Genomic DNA, 19,551 nt, shown 5'->3' on the forward strand with positions numbered 1-19,551 from the left:
AAACAGAACCAGGAGGCAACCTTGGAGGTAATCAAAGATAACCTTCGAGAAAAGGTATGATACTTCTAGATGCCGGTAATGCGAGTGGTATTCTAAATGCTAACCCTAATAGATACGAGACAAAAAAGGGTAACGATTGAGATTATACCGGAGGAGGGTTTTAGCGAGGACGATGAAGCTCTGGCTGCGGATCTTGCCGCATTCCGAGATGCTCGGAGAACACCCACGAGTGCTCCAGGAGGTCGGGTTGATTCCGACAGCGCCCAGGACGAAGTGATTAATGCCCGACTTCGCGGCATTGACACCGAAGAGGAGGGGGAGGAGGAAGAAGAAGAGCCGGAATTACCTGTAGCGGGGGATTACGAAGGGGGGGGGAGGAGGATGTGTAGAACAATCACGAGTGCTAAGGGAGATAGTGGGGGATTTCTTCTGATTCGTATATTGTATTAGGGTTAGTTAGGGTGTTAAATGGCGTATTGTATTTAGTATTAGGCGGAGGATCACGGTGTTGAATACACCAATTCTCAAAGTGCAGTCGCGAGTGCTCTGGAGACAGTAGAGATCGTCGTGCGAGTGATGTTTTTGTAATCTCATGGGGGAATTGTGAATACCAGAGGCCGGAACGGCGGAGAGGTGTATGCCTAGAGAGAACGGGGCGCCGACATGTAGGAATCGGTACGTCGGGCATGAGCCAGATTTCAAAGCACCCCATCCGGCAACGTCAGGGGGAGTCAGGGCAATCATTCTATCCCCAGAGCCCGCTGGAGCAGTGAAGAGTGCTCCAGGAGCAGTCAGGATATCCAACCGTGCAACTGGCGTTCTCTAGCGGGTAGAGTGACGTCCTAGTTACACCGGGCGCTATTATTTAGTGTCGGGGCCCGTTGTGCGGACTAGTGTGCGCTGGGGCGGAATAATGTGCGCCAGACCTCGCCAGGAGCACTGGCGGTATCTCTGGAGAGGTAGTTTACCTACCGAGCGCCCTGAGCGCCCTGAGCGCCCCGGGCGTCTGGCGAAGGCTACAGGTTTGCTGATGTATGACCTATCCTCAGACTCCGAACTCACCTCCCTCTCATCAAGCTCGGCCTAGGCCACCTCCACCCACAACAGGCCCAAAAAGCCAACTATACGCACAACAACCCCAACACCCAAAGTGTCCTCTCGTCGCTCTCCTTATTCTCTCTTCTTCTATGTCCTGTCATATCACGCGTAGCTGGTACGAAAGTATACTGCCCCTAAGGGGGACGTCCGAATTTCTTTGTTTGCTGGCCGGTAGGAGGAATGTCAGGGTCTCTCCATTGTGTCTGCTTCATGTATACACGTTCATGTTTGCTTTGTTGTCTTGTTTTCTTCGGCGGTTTGGTAAGGGAGGGGTGTTGTTCACGCCATAGCCTAGGCTCCATGCGATATTCTTGTACCCAGAAATAAATGAAACTATGATTTAAAAAAAAAAAAAAAAAACGCCCCTATATAGATACAGGGCTTATTGTTAATATATTCTATTCTCGACAGGCTCAGTAATAAATATGAGAGTCCCCTCTATTTTGCTTTGAAGAATGACTGGATTTTTGAGCATGGCTTTCGGTGAGGTATGTTATACGCTGATTTAGATGTCTTATAATGGAAGCCCTCCCGTGGATATTCTGAAGGTGTTCAAACTTGAAGCCTTGAAGATAAATTACAGATATTGCATAGAAACGGCTCACAACAACTCTGTAGACACCCCCTGGGAGGATCTACAGACCACATTTGAACGCCTACAAATCTTCAAAAATATCCACGGGAAGGCTTCCAATTATATTACACAATTATAGACAGTGCACCCCAGAATGTCTTGAATCCAGCGTGATACCCTTCGTATATTACTCCGTCCTTACCTGCATACTAATCGCGGACGAACAAGGCCGCTAGGACCCAGGAAAGCACCCGCTCCACGTTTCATAAGGCTTAAGGGTGATCAACGGCCTACACATTTCTCTGGTTTTCCATGTCGAAACTTTTCACCACCATGTCTTGGAGAATTCGTATTCATGCATTGGCTCATCCCACAGAGCTTCTTCCTGGCGAGGGTTGTTGAGAATAGGGGCAGAATAAAGATCTTCAACATTGACTAGTGGATATTTCCCCTTATAATTGTTGTTGTGTTGATGCGGGTTGTATGTTTATCAGCGGTCTTGTTGTTATTGGAGTTCTTTAACGCCAGGACTGGTAGCTGAAAGCTGTGGTGTGGTAATACGTGCGGCCTGTTATCTAGATCTGCCAGAATGAGTAATGTGGGGTACGTCATGATTCCTTTGCCAGTACAGCTTGTCTGCGCCCAAAACACAGGCGCGTCATTATTATTAAATATCTGAGGGCCACGATGAGACTGGGCTGCCAAGATGTAAAAGCCTAGACCTAGATACCAACAGGGCTGAGTTGAAACTTTTGTATTTGAGATTGAACGCAATTTTTTTTTCTTTTTTATTTTTTTCTCTTCTGGTTATGTTTGATGACAGTTTATTACCAGAGCCGGTTTCGGGTATTAATGTGCATACGCGAAAGTATCGTCTAGCAATGTTTTATATCAGTCTAGTGCATGAAATCGTGATTAAACCCCACCTATTCGTGAGCTGAAATGTTAGGCGTTCTGCCTTTAGTTTCGAAAACGGAAAACCTCGCCTATCGGATAGAACATGTGCGTGATTCTCCAGGCGTGATCCTGCATATATTCTGTTTGAGACCCAGGGGTAGCTGCATGCGCTTATTGAAACAGTTCCATCAACAAATCTGTGCGGCACCCAAGCGCCGAGGTGCTGAGCGAGCACATCATGCACTATCACTCGCGGTTGCTCTGAAAATATTGTTAACAAATATAACTATTTGTTATTTGTTGACCCATTAATTGTATGCAGCCCTCTAAGGCTATGACAAAAATAACTGTTTCGTGACAAGACGTTATATTTACAGGCTGAAAATAGGAATCTGTATGTAATACGGTAAAGCTTGAGAAGAAAAGAAACATGAAGAGTAGTGGTGTTTTATGAAAGAACATTGGAAGGAATATTAGTTAAGGGATGTATCCTTGGACTTTTACCATAGAAAAAAAATAACTTGGTACCAGATGAGTCCTCTGCCACTATGACTGCCCGATATCACGTCTAAAAAATGTATGGATGTCCTGGAGAGCTTTGATGCCAAAGAGTATTGATATATATGGGGTGCGGAGTTCGACTAGTAACGTAACCCATCAGCTCAAGCAAGACTCATATCTAAAAGCCAATTGATACATACCTAAAAGCCCTAATTCGCGCTCACCAGCGTATACCGTGACCTCACCGTAGTCCCCAACACCAAACCAAACACCTCCTGCTCCACTGAATCCGCTCCCCCACTCCTACGTGCAGCATTCAACTCCATCTGCTTGCATAACCACTCGATGTCCCTGTTCGTCTTATCCATATCCCGTCTGACAACGACAATGTGCTTCTCGACATTCTGTATATCCCTTCTGTAGAGGATCCTCGTGAATGCCTTCTTGCTCAGACGTAGCTTCTCGTCCTCAAATGCGTCGACGAGTAGGTCGAAGCGTAGGCGGATGTGGGTGAGTGAATTGCGTGATTTTGTCTGGTCTGAGTCCACGGCACGGAGCTCTGTGAGGAGTGTGCTGAGGCCACGGTGCGTTGACGAGAGCACGCGGTTAGCGGGGAAGAGTCGTATAGGCATCTTCGTTTGGGGCGAGGTAGGATGTAGGGTAGCTGTAGAGAGGGAACGCTGGAGATTTTGTGTCTTGGAGGAGGGGGAGGGGAGGTTGGACGTTGAAGTTGGAGACATTACGGTAGAGATCAAGGTACAGCCTGATTCAACTGTCATGGTGATCTTCTGAACTGGAAGGGGTGAACTGGCAATGCAATGGATGGAGAGGAGAGACGTGGAGACGTGAACGGCGGCCCAATGACGTCCGCTCCACCATTGCCGTAATCAGTAATCAGTGTGAGGGATGAAACCGTTAGCCCCGGGTGAAGCCGCCCGGGCCCGGGGAATCAGAAACGGGCGCGGATGCGCTAGAACATCACGCTAGATAACGACGTGTCATTTCCCATGTACCCTATTATTCATCATCGTCATGGATGATCACTCGGCCGATATCTGAACATGAATTGAGTTTGGTATTCGGTTCTTTCTTACTGAAAGACAATTCCCCTCCTTGTGGAAGTATGGTAGATTATTTGGCTACTGATATCAATAGTGGCCTGTGGTGTAAATATGGGGCTAAAGGTGCGTACATACATGTAACTCTCGCGCTCTTGCGCTACTGGGACGAGAGGTACTGAAATAGAGTTTGGGCTGAATGGCTCGTGCTTTCCTTGGCATCTGCTGCACTTCCCACAAGGGAAATGCACATGTGCGGCACACGGGGAGCTGAAAATGTGGACTTTGCTGGTACTGTTATTTTTAGTGTCGTTGTACTGTGTATCATGGCTGACTCTGGATTTGGCAGTCGCGTCATTGGTACACAGGTCTATGCCGCATCCTCTCTTCGTTACCATGATGCATATTCGATATATTTTGTAGGTTTGCACCTAGCCCCTTCTGCTCCACGCGTACGCTCATGCCATGGAGGATCGATGAGCACGATATGTATGTAAATCTATGTAATTAACTTAAGACACCACCTAAAGTCCACATTAAAGCCAGTGCCAGTACCACACAGAACCCAACAGCGAATACATGGCAGAAGTTTTACTTATCTAGTTTTCTGGTAATAATTCAACTTTCATATGTAGAATATAACACTCTAACATGCCGTTTAATTCAGAGGAGCATATCTATATTCTATACCGAGCTCTCCGCAGCGTATGAGCACGCCGGACTTTAGAGCTTTATAGCACTGGCAGCGCAATGAATTCAGTTTATACATAGTTCATGCGTGGCCACATAATTAATGAATTAAGCAAAAAAAAAAAAAAAGCATCCGTGGCCACGCCACACAGTAGTAGCACTGACTTCCCCCATGCTCTCAAATCCGCTAATACAACATATTCGAGTAGCTGCCAAACTGCAAGCAAGGCACGAGCGATCGAAAAAGTATATAAGCTAGCATTCGGCTCGCATTATCCTCCTCCTCTCCTTACCATTCATCCCAACAATCTACCTCTCAAACAGTATCATCTCACCCAGAATACTCTGGTACTTAGCACCATCAGTCTTTATTTACAACCTGCACGACTCAGAAATCATCTTATCATCGATTTCCATCCAATTTCTCTCATTAGTCTACATTTACCTTCTCCCTTTACTTCCATTCATTACATCAACTGCCCTCATTACCTTATATCCGCCAATTTCCCTATACGTACACAGTACTGCATCATTCACTCACTCACTCACTCAACATCTACACGAACTACCCCCTCGCGTCACACAATGGATCGTTATCTTCCTAATAGAAAAACCCTAGATATGATGGTTCTCGAGCTAGAAATAGTAGCTGGAGCTCTCAGGAGCTTCAAGACACTTGAAATCACCCAAATGGAAGATTTAAAGGAAGAACGTAACAACTTATTAATGGTCCGTACGCAGATCATGTCCACGGAGCTGAACTTCAAAAGAGAAAGTAAAAAAATGAATAGGTTTTGGTTTCTCAAGTTGATTTTCGGCGATGAGATCCACGAGATTTACCTAAGACTTCATTCGGCTCGTGCTGAAGCTGAACGTGTCGAAGGATACTTCGAATCTAAATTCAGGGAAATAAGGGGTAAAATACGAACCCCCAGTGAGATATTAATGATGGAAGATGATTAAATGATATATCTTTTTTTATGTCCAACTCAGATGCCTTAGAGGCCTCAGATAAAGAGAAAGCTAAACACTCGCGAGAGTAGTATTTTCGTTAAATATAAGCTCATGATACCGGCCGGTTAGTCTCCCCATCAACCCCACCACTCGCTCCTCGTTTATTTCAAAGAAGCTCACTCATCAATTGCGTATAGGAAACAATTCTGCCTACCCCCTTACTTTAAAAATTCGCTACTTTATACTATTCCGATTTTCCTTCCAAATCTTTCTTTTTATTTGTCCATAGTAGGTACCAATGATCTATCTGTCAAGATTACTTCCATCATAAACTATCACTCGCTAACAGTATCTTTCTACAAAAGGCTTTTCCTTTACGGTACTTGGGCATTAGCAAATGGCTTTAAATAACTACGTTAGTTGACGGATATAAAGAGCTTGAAAGTACATGTATCGTACATTCACCTTGCTTCGTTACGTTTGATGGTATCGAGAAGTTGTGGAACCTTGGTGGCTTGGCATTGTCAATGATCATCGATGAATGATTTCGGTTGGCAGCGGTATATGACGGGTCGGGATGCTATATTTTTTTAGTACTGGAGTTATTTGGATTTCTTCTTCTTTCATATATATATCCGTATGGATATAGGCCTTCTGAAAGGTATCGAAATGGATACTTGAGATGGATATATTATAGCTACAAATTGACACTCCGGCATTGCCGGAGTGGGGGGGGCTGGACTGGTGTGTTATCATGATTTATATGATAACATATAGCTTTTTAATACACACACGATCCTGAGTATTTGCCTTTACGAATCATTAATTCTATGACTCCCAATCACGATATTTTTCTTCCTTCGTAGCAACCGACCACCGTATACTCGCTTACCGCACGATGCGGCTCTCCAAATGAAAGTTACAACTGTGCCCCTGCTTCTTCACTCGCTGGTAACTGGCAGAAGCAACAAGCATCGTCACAACGACGTATGCCGTCGATTCACTCATAAAGCCTCCATCTCACGCGTAACAGAACAGAACATCAACCCATATCAGACCCGCCTACAAACATCACAGTCCGCACTGCATTGTGCATCGAGCATCGAGCGTAAAGACACCTCGGCCACCTCAACCTCAATAGGCATGAGCCTTCGGCGTTATTAAGATATGTACCAGCACCATTCTACTTATTTATCTTACTGATCTCAAGCTGCTAGGATTCCTATGGAGTAACGAATTTGATGGCTAAGAAAGGGCTTTAGAAACGACTAAGTCTTATGAAGTGATCGAGGGCCTTCGATACATGGACAATAGTACACAAACGTCCCCACGTTGAGCGGAGTCCGTTTCAGATTTGTGGGCTACGAAGCCTCCGGACTGTTACTTGGGCATTAAATGGATCAAGGCAGTGAAAACTTGTGGTGGTGGAGGTGAAGGCTGAGGCTACACTTTGGTAATCCCCCTCTAATTTTCTGCCCGGATAGAATTTTACATAGCTTCAAATTATTTTGGGATTAAAGTCACGGGAGAGCCCGACTAACACATCAACGTGGTGTAGGAGCCTATCGAGTATCCATCGTGGAATTCACCGTCTTTCTTAAACGGCGTTGAAACTTTGGTTCTATGTGGGATGATGTAAAGAATTGTTTCCCAAATTACTATATCTATTCGGGTCGTTCAAGGAGTGAGAAGGCCTCACCAAGTACGGCAATGGTGAACTGAGTGCCAATGTGCAAAAGAGATATTCACCGGAGGGTCACATTGGCAACATTGGAGCAAGTTTGTATGAGTCCCTCGTGATTTATATATTCGCCTTAGCTTATTTTAAGGAGACTAATTTTATTGTTAGAAGGTATTTAAAAAAAACATGAGGATTCGGTAGAATCATAAAACATCACTCGCACCTCGAATTCCAAGGAATATCCATCCACCTCACGCCAGAGACAAACGAAATGAGCACAAATAATCAATCCGGGTTACAAAGAAAATACTAGCCATGAAAAATTTGAGCACTGCGAACACAGGGTATTGGTATATAGTTAGCTAGGTACAGTTCTCACGATCTTGAGCAGCCGTTAGGGGGAATTCCCCCATTAATTGTGATCAGAACAGAACTATGTTATGGCTAGCAGCTCTCATTATAATTCGGACTGATAGTCCGAGGTACTTCAGGACATCTAATATCACTCGTGCCTCTATTGCTGTGTGGTTGGCACAATGAGCCTGTAAGACTTGACCCGGGCCCTTGAAAACACATATGCATGGTACGGTGATAGGTAGGTGGTCCGGCTAGATGCTAATAACGAGACTATTTATAGTAAAACCGCGTTTAAAACATCTATCAACCGAAATATATCTTTTGCGTTATGGGTGAAAAGTGTTGAATTGAACCTCCTGCGAGACTGCTTGAAGCGATCAGAGCAGTTTTCCTTAAGACGCCTCGGAATTCCCCCTGCTCGAGGTGATCGGCGTCCTCGAAGCGGATATAGCTGTTAATTATTATTGGACGGATGGGAAATGTTATCTTCACTCTAAAAGTCTATCACAGGTTACCATCCACAGATAGGGAGAAGATCTATCTTCGATAAGCAAGTATGATAATTACCCGGGCTTGTGCTCATAGTCGAGTGAGTAATCATAAGACATCCAGCGAAAATATATTAACAAATGCATTTACTAATGATGAACTGTTAGACTACTTACACGAGCAAGAGATTCCATGCTCGTTATGTCTCGAGCTGCCTCAGGGCGATGCCTTGAGGTAATACAGGATATACTCGTGGGTTGACTGTAACCATCCATGGCTGCCAGATTTTCAATATGCTGCGGATTTGAGTTCACAGGTATCAGGATCACATGTAATGTCTAGAAAACCCGTCGGTCCAATGGAGAGAAAGCTCAACCCAACCCACCCTCAAAAAAGACGGTGTTATGCACTCCACAGGGTATGTTCCAAGGGTCAATGATCCAAACCTCATCTTCCGGTGTTTCAACCCACAGTAAAAGCTTTTCGCTGTGCCTCATCACAAATCTTCCATGATAGAGCAAAATACCGCCTATCGCCTTTTGCATCCTAAGACATTCTCGGGGTACACAAGAAAAGATTGATCTGATTCATTCTTCGATTATGCACTTGCACTTCTATATGCAACCGACGGTTCAAAAGGAAAAATCGGAGCTGAAATTATCAGTTGCTTTTTCCCCACGTCAAGAATCAGCAAGAACCAGAGGAGCTGGAGCGTGGGGCTCGTTTCAAGTGGGTAATTGAAAAAATGGAAGGGCAGGTAGGTAAAGTACATCCCCCCTTATGTTGTGGGCAATCATTCCCAACGGAATGCAAATGAGGAAACCCCTATGTATCCCCGGATACCCTGAAAAGAACATTTCGTAAATGAATGGCACGGACTATTTGTTATATTTGTATTGTAGAGTTGGCCTCTCTAAGGTCCAGCTTGCATGGGATGAAATGGTTTCTTGTGAAAGATCATGTCTTCCTCACCTTACATCTCACCACTTCTCTCCTTGGATTTACGTTCTGTGCCGCAGTAGTCGACATGTCGCAATGACGCCGGTAGTGGCAGTGGCAGCAGGGCTTCGGTTATCGGCTGTTACAGCTCTGTAAAAGAGAAAGCGCCATGTGATTCTTGGGCTTTTCGGGGATCTCGGTGAAGTTTTTTCGCCTTGACCACTCGCAGGTCAGTTCTCCTGCTCTAGCGAGACAAATCCAGGGTTAGGTTTGCGTAAGCTGTGAGACTTCTTTCCCTCGCCAAGCGGAAGGGTTATCGATAACCACTCCATGACATGGGCGGGCCGGGCACATTTGTTGGGGATCGGCAAGGATTCGAGAGTTGGAACGGCCAGAGCAGGGGTCAAACCTTATCTGCAATCTTTTTCTGGGGTTAGCTATCGTTTAGAGCCGCACCGATAGCAAAGGATGAAAGAATTTGTGAAGAAACCTTTGTCATGGAGCTGATGAGGGAGTTGGAAAAAAAATGACAATGTCACTGGTGAGCATAAGCATCCAGAGAAGTTGCGATCTGGTCACTTGGATCCCATCGCCTTTTCATCGTCCTTCAAACGATGTAGGACTTGCTTAATCGCCCCTGCAATCAAGTCAGTTAAACTCGCAGAAGTGAACTGTGCATGTGCCGCACCTCAACAAATTCTGAAGAAGGCTAAAGCAAGCACTTGCTCAGTCTTGCTGCATCCCACCGAAACCAGGACCTCCCTAGTTAGATCAACGCTGCTTGGCTGGGGTCAGCAGAAAGTGCACAAAATCGGTTGGACGACAGTGGTCCCGACATGTTGTCCCTGCATAAAGATCTAGAAAAATATTTTGGGAGGCAACTTTTGTTCTCTTTTTTGATGTGTGCGGGCGTGCGGAAATCATTTTCCTTTTGATGATGAGAGCCTTCGGCAAAGCCCACCGCAAGTTGAAGTTGAAATGATGTGCGTTTCGGGCGATTTAGGAGAAAGAGCTCTATCACTGAATTTGGAAAGACGAACCAGCAGATGTTCAGGGAAAACCCTTTTTTCGTAAGCTGATTATTACCCTATGGGTGTGAAAACAAGGCGTGTAAACAGATTGGGTTGGAAACCCCTTACGTCCTTTTGAGTCCTGATGATAGGTATTGATCATTCCTAGGAGAAAGAGGAGCAAGAGGCCCAGGCGAGAAGGGATCCCGGTAGATTCTAGCAACTGAGAGTGTGCCTGGCTTCCCCTCATGCGCACTCTGTGCCAATCACAGTTACATCTCTACTCTGCGAGTAGAACACGGACCATAGGCCCAGCAAGAAAAAAAAACGCGTACTATGCTAGGGTGGGTTCTGGACAGCCAACTGTCAACATTTGCCTCTCTGTCTCCTTTTTTTTTTCCTTTTTTTTTCCTCCTCTTTTTTGGGACCTCTTTTAGTACCTCCCCTCCCCCGACAACTTCTCTTCTTCTTCCTTCCCGCTTTGTGCTGCTCATTCGACCCCACCGCTGAATTTTCTGTTATCCATCAAACTCTCCCACCAATCGATACAATTTCTCATTCACTATAAAAGCTTTAACAGATAAGAGGTAAAACATTATCTCCCACTCTTTGCTGTCAATTCATCAGTTACTACAACCGAAGAGAGTGATAAAGTTGAACAACGTCTGACAATCCTCATAGATAACAAGTCTCAACCATCCACCACAATGGCAACAACTCGTTCAAGGACCCGAAAGTCTTCCATCTCACAGACCTCAACTCCCATCACCTCCAACTCTACTGTCAATTCTAGCGCTGCGTCCCTAAACTCTTCGTCAACGTCTCTTTCATCAATGGCCGAGAAGCCAACGACGGGAAAGCCCATGCTTGACACCTACGGCAATGAGTTCAAAATTCCGGACTTCACAATTAAGCAAATCCATGATGCAATTCCAAAGCACTGCTTCAAATCATCAACCCTTAGATCTATGAGTTACGTTCTCCGGGATGGTCTCCTAATCGCTGGAAACTTCATTGGTTTCAAATGCTACATCATCCCAGCTCTTGCGGAGCAACATGTTGCAACGAGAGTTGCCGCATGGGGTACCTATGCGTTCCTTCAGGGTCTCTTCGGAACTGGTATCTGGGTTCTTGCACACGAGTGTGGACACGGTGCATTCTCACCTAGTAAGGTTGTGAATGACACAGTTGGATGGATTCTTCATTCATCTCTCTTGGTGCCTTTCTGGTCGTGGAAGATTTCCCACGGAAAACACCACAAGGCCACTGGCCATCTTGAGAGGGATATGGTTTTCGTGCCCAAGAGCCGTGAGGAGTACTCGAGAAGATACGCTGGAGGGATTGGTCACGATATTGCGGAGCTCACCGAGGAAACTCCAATTGCTACGCTTATCCACTTGGTCCTGCAACAGGTGTTCGGATGGCCAATGTACTTGATCAACAACGTTACTGGCCACAACTTCCATGAGCGTCAATCAGAGGGCCGTGGTGTCGGCAAGAAGAACGGTCCCGGAGGAGGTGTAAACCACTTCGATCCCCGCTCTCCACTCTACGAGGCCAAGGACGCCAAGTGGATTATCATGTCAGATATTGGTATCGCCACCACCATGTTCTGCCTCTACAAGGCTGTCCAGGCGTTCGGTGCTTGGAACATCTTCCTCTGGTACGGTCTGCCGTACATCTGGGTTAACCACTGGCTTGTCGCTATCACTTTCCTCCAGCACACCGACCCTTCGCTTCCTCATTACCACCCCGAAACATGGACTTACACACGTGGTGCCGCTGCTACCATCGACCGTGAATTCGGTTTCATCGGACGTCATCTCCTCCACGGCATTATCGAAACCCACGTTGCACACCACTTCGTCTCCTCCATTCCCTTCTACAAGGCCGATGAGGCCACCGAGGCCATTAAGAAAGTCATGGGCAACCACTACCGCTCAGACACTAAGGGGGGTGCTTGGGGTTTCGTTCGTGCTCTTTGGAGATCTGCCCGTTGGTGCCAGTTTGTCGAGCCCTCTGCAGATGTTGAGGGTGAGGCCAAGGGTGTAGTCTTCTTCAGGAACAGGAACGGCTTTGGAGTGCCTCCTGTTCCAAGGGAGAAGATTGCTGTCAGGCCATCAGATGTGAAGGGTAAAGAGGGTGTTCAAGTGCAGGTCGCTGAGGTATCAGATTCCGAGTAGATTATCTACATTTCTCTTTTTTTTTTGACAAAATCTTTGATGAGTTGATGATTCGTTCTTGGGAAAGGTTGGGGGTAAATATTTGTATGAAAACTAATTGGGAAAGGCTGTAAACTACTTTCAAATTACTTTTTTAGATGCGTCTCAGACCAATAATCCTTCTCTAACATATTTTGACGTGAACTGCCATTGGTAAGGCATGCTTGCATGCAGTTGCGACAGATCGTATTTTTTGTCAAATGGCGTCCCGAGTGATGTGCTGTGCAGACGATTACCAGGCTTTTTTTTTAATTCATTAATTGGATTACCAGGTTTGGGAAATATCAACGAATGTGTAGCATGACCTACGGAGGAGATGGATCATTTGATGTTTTTGAGGTTCCCAATCTTAATCTTGAAGACCGGAGCTATATCCAGATTATAATTATATCGATATATATACCTTAACTAGAGTAGTAGGAGCCAGCAATAACAGTTTGGAATAACTTCATGACCAAATTCAACTTGTTGCGATAAAGGTTTTATTAGTCTCCTATAAAAATATAAAAATTTCAGTAACCCAAGTCATCTGTTTAGTCCCGGCTGGTTGTGATAGTATCCTTCCGTCAATTGACCATGGCGGTATAGTCCATTTTTCTGTTTTGCAAATACTATGTAAGTTCAATACAACCATGATTTCTCTGGGCTCGCATAGGCGTAGATGCTAGCTGCCGTTCACGAAGCCTACTACTCCATGATCCACGTACGCAATTGAGATCTGGAATTTCGTGTCTAGTATGGTTCCCAGATTGTCAGTTTTGTGGCCGGTTTCTATTACAGCGATAATATCTATCACTGTCAATGATTGTATGACGTGTTGGGGCTGTGGGCACCCACATCGGGTCGTACAGGTAACTGCTTGTTGTTAACATTGAGATTCAGCATAAATGAGAAGTGAATTACAATAGCATTAATTTTAGGTTATGTAATGGCGTTATTTAGTCCTATCTAACTTGTGTTTTCTAATATATACTTGAAGTAAACTCAAGTCAAATGCAGTCGACGGTCAATCGGATTGTATAAGTGGAGTGTTCTTGGAACTGAGAGTGTATCCCTCAGGAACCAAGAAAGTCTAGACCCGTCATCTTTGGAGGGGATCAGAGGGCTTTTTGGAGTACAGTTTGCGAAGCTTTTTATGCCCTAAGACTACATCTCGTTCTAAGTTAGACACGTATGTTTTTTGGAAGAAAAATAGGAAAAGAAAAAAGGTAAGAAAGAAAAACGTAATTTCGATGCCATCACAGGAATCAAAGACAATTAACTGTTATAATCTTGGGGAAGCCTCTCCCTGAATACGAGGTTAAGTTAAGAAAGCATCATTCGTTTACAAACTCATCGTGTCATTGTGAGGTGCGACACCCTCTACATAATCTAATTTTTTTGTTTTTTGTTTTTTGTTTTTTGTTCTTCATTGGTAATAAAGGAAGAGAATGACCGGATCATGGTCACAATGCATTAAGTAAATCTTGCAAACCCACCCGACCATCCCCTCCTAATCACAACTCATGGCTGGTCTCCTCGTCCAAGTGATGGCATCGTTGATGCACGTCTCCTACCACTACCCTGGTCCCGATCTTCTCTACTTCTTCGACTTAGGCGACTTGTAAATCCCTGAAAGACATCCCTAAAGATATCACGCTTTCGCTTCTTGGGGGCCTCGGGAACGGCAGTAGCAGCAGTAGCATCAGCAGCAGCAGTAACAGCAGCGCCCAGCTCCACTCCTAGATTTGCATCCTCAGGTGCTAGAGAAGATGTCAACTCTTCACTATCGTTAGTCCTTTCACCATTATCATCATCATCATCCGCCGCCATAGCACGCGCAAACTCTGTGGTGAAAGCAGGATCGCGTGCTGGGGACCAATTACCAGTGTACTGGTTCACAGGTCGTGTAGGACCACCACCCTCCTGACCAGAATTTGGTGGACGCGATATCTCCTCACGTCTTGGTATTGGCGGTATTGGCGGTATTGTGCTTGATATCGATGTGGCCGAGCGTGCATGATATTGGTGAACTTGACTAGAGGCTTGACCTCCTAGATCTAGTCGCACGACGTATCCGTGCGCTTCCCGACTTGGCTGCGAAGGGTCTATTGTTGTGGACCTGATGGGCTGGGTTGTTGATGGCCGTGGAGCGAGAAGCAACCAATTTCTCTGTTCCTCACTCCATACCAAACCGCGTCGGTCTAAGACCTCAGTATTCGCGCGTCTACGATTCGGGTATTCTGGATCGAGCACAACAACGATAGGATTGTCGTCGTGAATTGTAAAACTAGCTAGGGTTTTTGTCCTGTTTTGCCCTCGATTGGTCATTGAGGGGTTCTTGCTATTGTGGTTTACTGGCGCCGCTAGTGTCGACATGATTTGATTGTTTCGTTTTATGTTTATTGGAGGAGGATATGATGAATAAGGTGGTTGTGCGCGCGCTGGTGGGTTTTGGTTGGTTTGGGGTTGACATTCTAAACACCCGGGAGGGAGGGGGTGGGCTGGTATTTATACAGTCGCGAACTTCGTTCTTAAACGGGCAACAAGACGTCAAGAATAAGAAGACTCTCACAGTAATAGGACACCTCTTTTCTCTGACATTTCCTAGTCAACGTTCATTCGAGGAACGGTTTTTCATCATGAGCCCCTATGATCGCCGCTCCACTCCGCAATTGCAAGGCGAAGCTGCTGTTGTCCAGGCGCAAAAACGTGGTTCCCAAATAATCGAACGCATTTTACCCCTGTAGCGCGCGACCCCTCACGAACTTCTGGAAAACGTTTCACAATATCCCCTAGAAGGAACCCCAAATTAGAGAGAGAGTTTAAGACTCGTCACTCAAGCAAGGTTGTTCTCCACGCGCGACCTGGTAGTCGGTGTCAGTAATAAACTTAAGGTCTGACATTTGACACCTCTAACGACTGCGGCTCTGGTACCCGGAACTGATAGTGGTCTCAGCTGTGGCGAAGATCCCAGGCGGAGAAACATATATCAGGTGTCCTTGTGAACCTTGTTTTCCTCCAGTTCAATAGCTCGAAACATTTTTGGATCTTTTGAAATATAAGTTAGTAGGAAGGCGCCAAAAAGGTTGGAGACGCAAATGATCGATATTACCAAGAGTCTTGAAATAGCCGGAACCGGAAAAGCGATGTTGGTTGGAGCACCAGTTTGACAGCTCATGAACGTAGAAAAACACCCACAATCAAAACGCGTCTCTTGTGTCTCCATGAACGCGTGTAGTGTAACGGATGGTGCAATCTCCTTCCGTGGAGAATTGAGGAGCTCTTCTATGCCACTGGGTCACTCAGGGTGAAGATATATGGATAGGTAAGTAGGTAGTTGGCAGTTGCTTGACGAGTTGCTGGTGACTAGATGTCCCATATGTGAGCTGGCAATGATTCAGAACTGCAGAATGACTCAATTATGTATGTAGAGACCGTGCTGGCAGTTGTAGGTTAGAACAGAAAGTACTGTGGGTGTAGGAAATGATAGTAATGAAGATCTTGGCAAAATGGAGAACAGTTCGCCGTTATGAAATGTAGATAACTAGCCGCCGCGCAATTATTTATACTAGTGTAGGTACGAAGAGAGAAAGCAAACCAAATAATAAACGAGGTTCTGTTCCGCGCTGTTTAAGGTCGTTAGGTCGTTTGAAAATAGGCCCAACCAATGTCTACTACCACAGGTTTTCTTGCCTAACAACCGGGTGCTAGCCCAACAGAGTGTCACCACCACCACCATTCTCAATTCCACACATACCACGAATCTCTACTTCGTTATCTACAACAAACCAATTGGTTGAATATAAAGCAGAGCACTTAGTAATCTGAATTGATGTAAAACAGCGCACAAGACTTGATCTCGGTAAAGATATTACGGGTTGACAAAATTATCCGAACATTGTTGCAACCAAATTTTCAATTTCAACGTCGCCTTTTTCCACAACCACAAGGAAAGAGTACAAGAAATTTGATTTCTGTGATTTCTTATACCTCTATTATCTTAAGCTTCAATATGAAGTCAATTGAAGTGGTTTCAAAAATCGGTCATTCTAGCTAATCTGTGTGGTTGCGACGCGAACGTCCGGATAATTTTGACAACCCATAATATATCTTCTCTGGCGTGCACGCAAACCACGGGCTCAACAACACCAGTAACAAGCGCAAAAAATGAAAGTGTGCTCTGACTCGGAGTTGAACCGAGGATCTCAGCATTACTAGTGCTGCGCCTTACCAACTTGGCCACCAGAGCATGTTGAAGGTTCTCCTTATTAAAGGTAAGTAATTTATTGGTGCTATATGATCCTGGTTGACCAACATACCCCAGCATCAACAGGCCTTACTATATTGGTGGAGCTAACAAGCTTTTCTGCTCTAGAATCTACTACCATCAGCGGGATTACACGGCGTGTCTTCATGATTCTCGGTAGCTTCAATTGGTTTGGGGTTAGAGCTGTGAGAATTGATCACGTAGGGTCGGTTCCAGAAAAGATTTTATAATGTAACCAGTAGGGTAGAGGAGCACCTAATAGGAATATAGCTATGAATGGCCTTCGAATTTTCCCACCTGATCACAAATCATATGTAATCTCAACCCGATTGAAAAGCTATCGAGTATCTACTTCCTACGTCCTACGTATGTCGTCCGCGGCCGAAGAAGTACATCTCGGCGCTGCCCCGGGATATTCGACGATCTATAGTAGAATGATAGTACAAGAAGTATGTACCAGATGTACGTACTACAGCCTACAAATTTTGACAAGTTGAAGGAACTATCATTATGTTCAAACTAACGGCATAATAAATGAGCTTCGAAGTGCTATACGGTACTGAAAAAGAGCTGGCGTAGAGTTAGGATGATTCACATAAACCTACAAGCATAAGTAGGGTTGTCTGATCTGATACTTCACCGTATTTATTCTCAGATATTTCAGAAAAATCTTCACTATTGAAATTAGCAAACCCGACGGATCGCTAGACTGAGGTGATCATGATATCTTAGGGTTAGGGTTACTATAGATGAAATTTTCTGCTAAGTTTAATTAGTTCACAACTAAAATTTTAGTTAACACACCAATGCAACGCGATAATAGCTCAGTTGGGAGAGCGTCAGACTGAAGTCTTCATTATCTGGGGTGTCATCTGAAGGTCACCCGTTCAATCCGGGTTTGTCGCATATCTTTTGCTGTCCTGTTGGATGGGGGTGTGATACCTTGGTGGCATCATGGCGTGTCACCCAATCTATGAGTGATGGTGAGTGGTGGGGGTTGATTGTGAGTGATGGTGATGGTTGAGAGTGGCTGAAGTTGACACGAGTCAAACGCGGGATGTGCGCAGTTCAGAAAGAGTGCCCGAAATGCTTCCTACGTACATAGTATGTAGGTACATGTATGTATACATCTCATTAATTTACCACCTAGTACTGGTATTCGCACAGCAATTGTAACTTTGAATTTGGCTCTGATGCAAGGAGAATAAGGCGTTAAGTGACGCAATTAATAAATTTATAAAGCACAGTTCAGGGAATTGCAACGACCACTACTTACATGGCAGAGTAAAGGGCAGGGATTTTCTGTCTAGCGCATATTCTACTTTGTATCAAGGCATCTCATAGGTCTGTTTCCATCCAGACTTGATTTCGGGTTGGTTGTACTTGCAGTTACCGCGAATCACACTTTATCACTCGAATCATAGGCTCAAGCGAATTCGCGATTGATATGTGTACCGTGTATGGGAGATTTTATAAGGTTATGAGCCTATAGCAGTAATTAGTAGGCATGAGCCGATTTTTCTAAGAACTACAAGTTATGTAGGGCACGTACGACCACATAGAGGGGCTCATCGACATGATTTGAACAATCGAGGTTCACATTTGACGTTTTGAACAATATTCTAGTTTATAAGGGGCTATTAAATCCTTATTCAAGCCTTTTTAATATACTTATATACATGTATGGCTTGTTGGAGGCTTGTATGGGGAAACAACTGGTTAAGATTAACCTACTAAGGTTAAGTCCAGACAAGATTTGAAAAGAGAGATCGAGAGTGAATAACACGGCTCGACACATGTAACGTGTTTCACCGGGAAAGCGATCGTCACCGGGAAAGCAATCAAGGGTGACAGCGGGATGATCCAAAGTTGCTGAAGAAAGCCGAATTTATATACAATTACAGAACCAAGTAGCTAGAGGTGTTATTTAGATGTCTCCCCAAATATTTTTGACATGATTTACCTCTATCTAGCAAGAGTATTGTTTCAGAGAGGTCGTTGACTGGGTTAGGGAGTGTAAGCTTTATCGACTTTACCAATTTTTTTTATATTCATTATAAAGTAACTCCAGGATTCGGAAAGGACACACTGAACCCTCTTATATGTGCCTGCCTTCATATATTGTGTTTTGGTGCCCACAACCTCATTTTGTGAGGTTCGGTTGCTTTCCCGGTGATGATCGCTTTCCCGGTGAAACACGTTACTACATGATAAAGTATTATACAAGTATACGTTGGCAACATGTACAATTTAAGTTTTCTCTGGATCCACTAACGATATAGCACAGTGGCAACGTCTTTACATCTAGCTCCTCCCATCATTCTCTAAACAACAAAGCCCCTAGCGGTATAATCATCATTCGTGCCGGCCGCTATGCCACCCTTCATCGTGTGATTGACCTTCTTGATTCTTTGCACCTCGAAGTTATGTAGCCCTTTAATCAAGCGTCTGTTAAGGACTCACCATTGGTAAGTTTTATAAGGTATCTTCGCCACATACTTACCATAGCCTTTGAATCGCATCTAATTTCTTACTTAAGTTACAGAAAGACTTGCTTTCGAATACCAAAAGAGCGGGATAGGAGGATCTCAAAGTACAGAACTATCACGTTGATCGATCCCTTGGTACTCTCAGATATTCCCTTAACTAAAATCGAGATTTCTAGAACGCTAGAGTCTAGCATAGACCGCCCCAGTTGTCGGGAGGGCCCACTACAGGTAATTAAGGTTATTTAAGAAATCTTATCTAGAAAAAATTATCCGAGTATTAATGTGCAATCTTATCATTACTCCGACGGGGTTAGTACTCCGGAGAAAACATCTCCCTTGATTC

The 19,551-nt window shown here is 44.8% G+C and overlaps 4 protein-coding genes across 4 annotated transcripts; 2 read left to right on the forward strand and 2 right to left on the reverse strand.

The window, feature by feature from the left end:
• Positions 1–3,115: 3,115 nt before the first annotated feature.
• Positions 3,116–3,849, reverse strand: LAJ45_10584 (uncharacterized protein; the record flags this gene model as incomplete). Its single annotated transcript, XM_046120104.1, has 3 exons — positions 3,116–3,210; positions 3,271–3,353; positions 3,410–3,849. 3 exons carry the CDS (start codon positions 3,847–3,849, stop codon positions 3,116–3,118), a joined length of 618 nt encoding a protein of 205 aa, XP_045966608.1.
• A 1,554-nt stretch (positions 3,850–5,403) lies between these two features.
• Positions 5,404–5,781, forward strand: LAJ45_10585 (uncharacterized protein; the record flags this gene model as incomplete). Its single annotated transcript, XM_046120105.1, has 1 exon — positions 5,404–5,781. The coding sequence occupies one exon, from the start codon at positions 5,404–5,406 to the stop codon at positions 5,779–5,781; it is 378 nt and encodes a 125-aa protein (XP_045966609.1).
• Positions 5,782–10,584: 4,803 nt separating this feature from the next.
• Positions 10,585–12,431, forward strand: LAJ45_10586 (uncharacterized protein; the record flags this gene model as incomplete). The annotated part of the gene is made up of 3 exons (XM_046120106.1): positions 10,585–10,592; positions 10,834–10,835; positions 10,930–12,431. The coding sequence occupies 3 exons, from the start codon at positions 10,585–10,587 to the stop codon at positions 12,429–12,431; spliced, it is 1,512 nt and encodes a 503-aa protein (XP_045966610.1).
• A 1,179-nt stretch (positions 12,432–13,610) lies between these two features.
• LAJ45_10587 (uncharacterized protein) lies at positions 13,611–14,828 on the reverse strand (the record flags this gene model as incomplete). The annotated part of the gene is made up of 3 exons (XM_046120107.1): positions 13,611–13,616; positions 13,949–13,962; positions 14,027–14,828. 3 exons carry the CDS (start codon positions 14,826–14,828, stop codon positions 13,611–13,613), a joined length of 822 nt encoding a protein of 273 aa, XP_045966611.1.
• Positions 14,829–19,551: the final 4,723 nt, after the last annotated feature.

This window comes from Morchella importuna (assembly GCF_003444635.1).
Source record: "Morchella importuna strain M04M26 chromosome Unknown Morimp01GS048, whole genome shotgun sequence".
NCBI lineage: Eukaryota > Fungi > Ascomycota > Pezizomycetes > Pezizales > Morchellaceae > Morchella > Morchella importuna.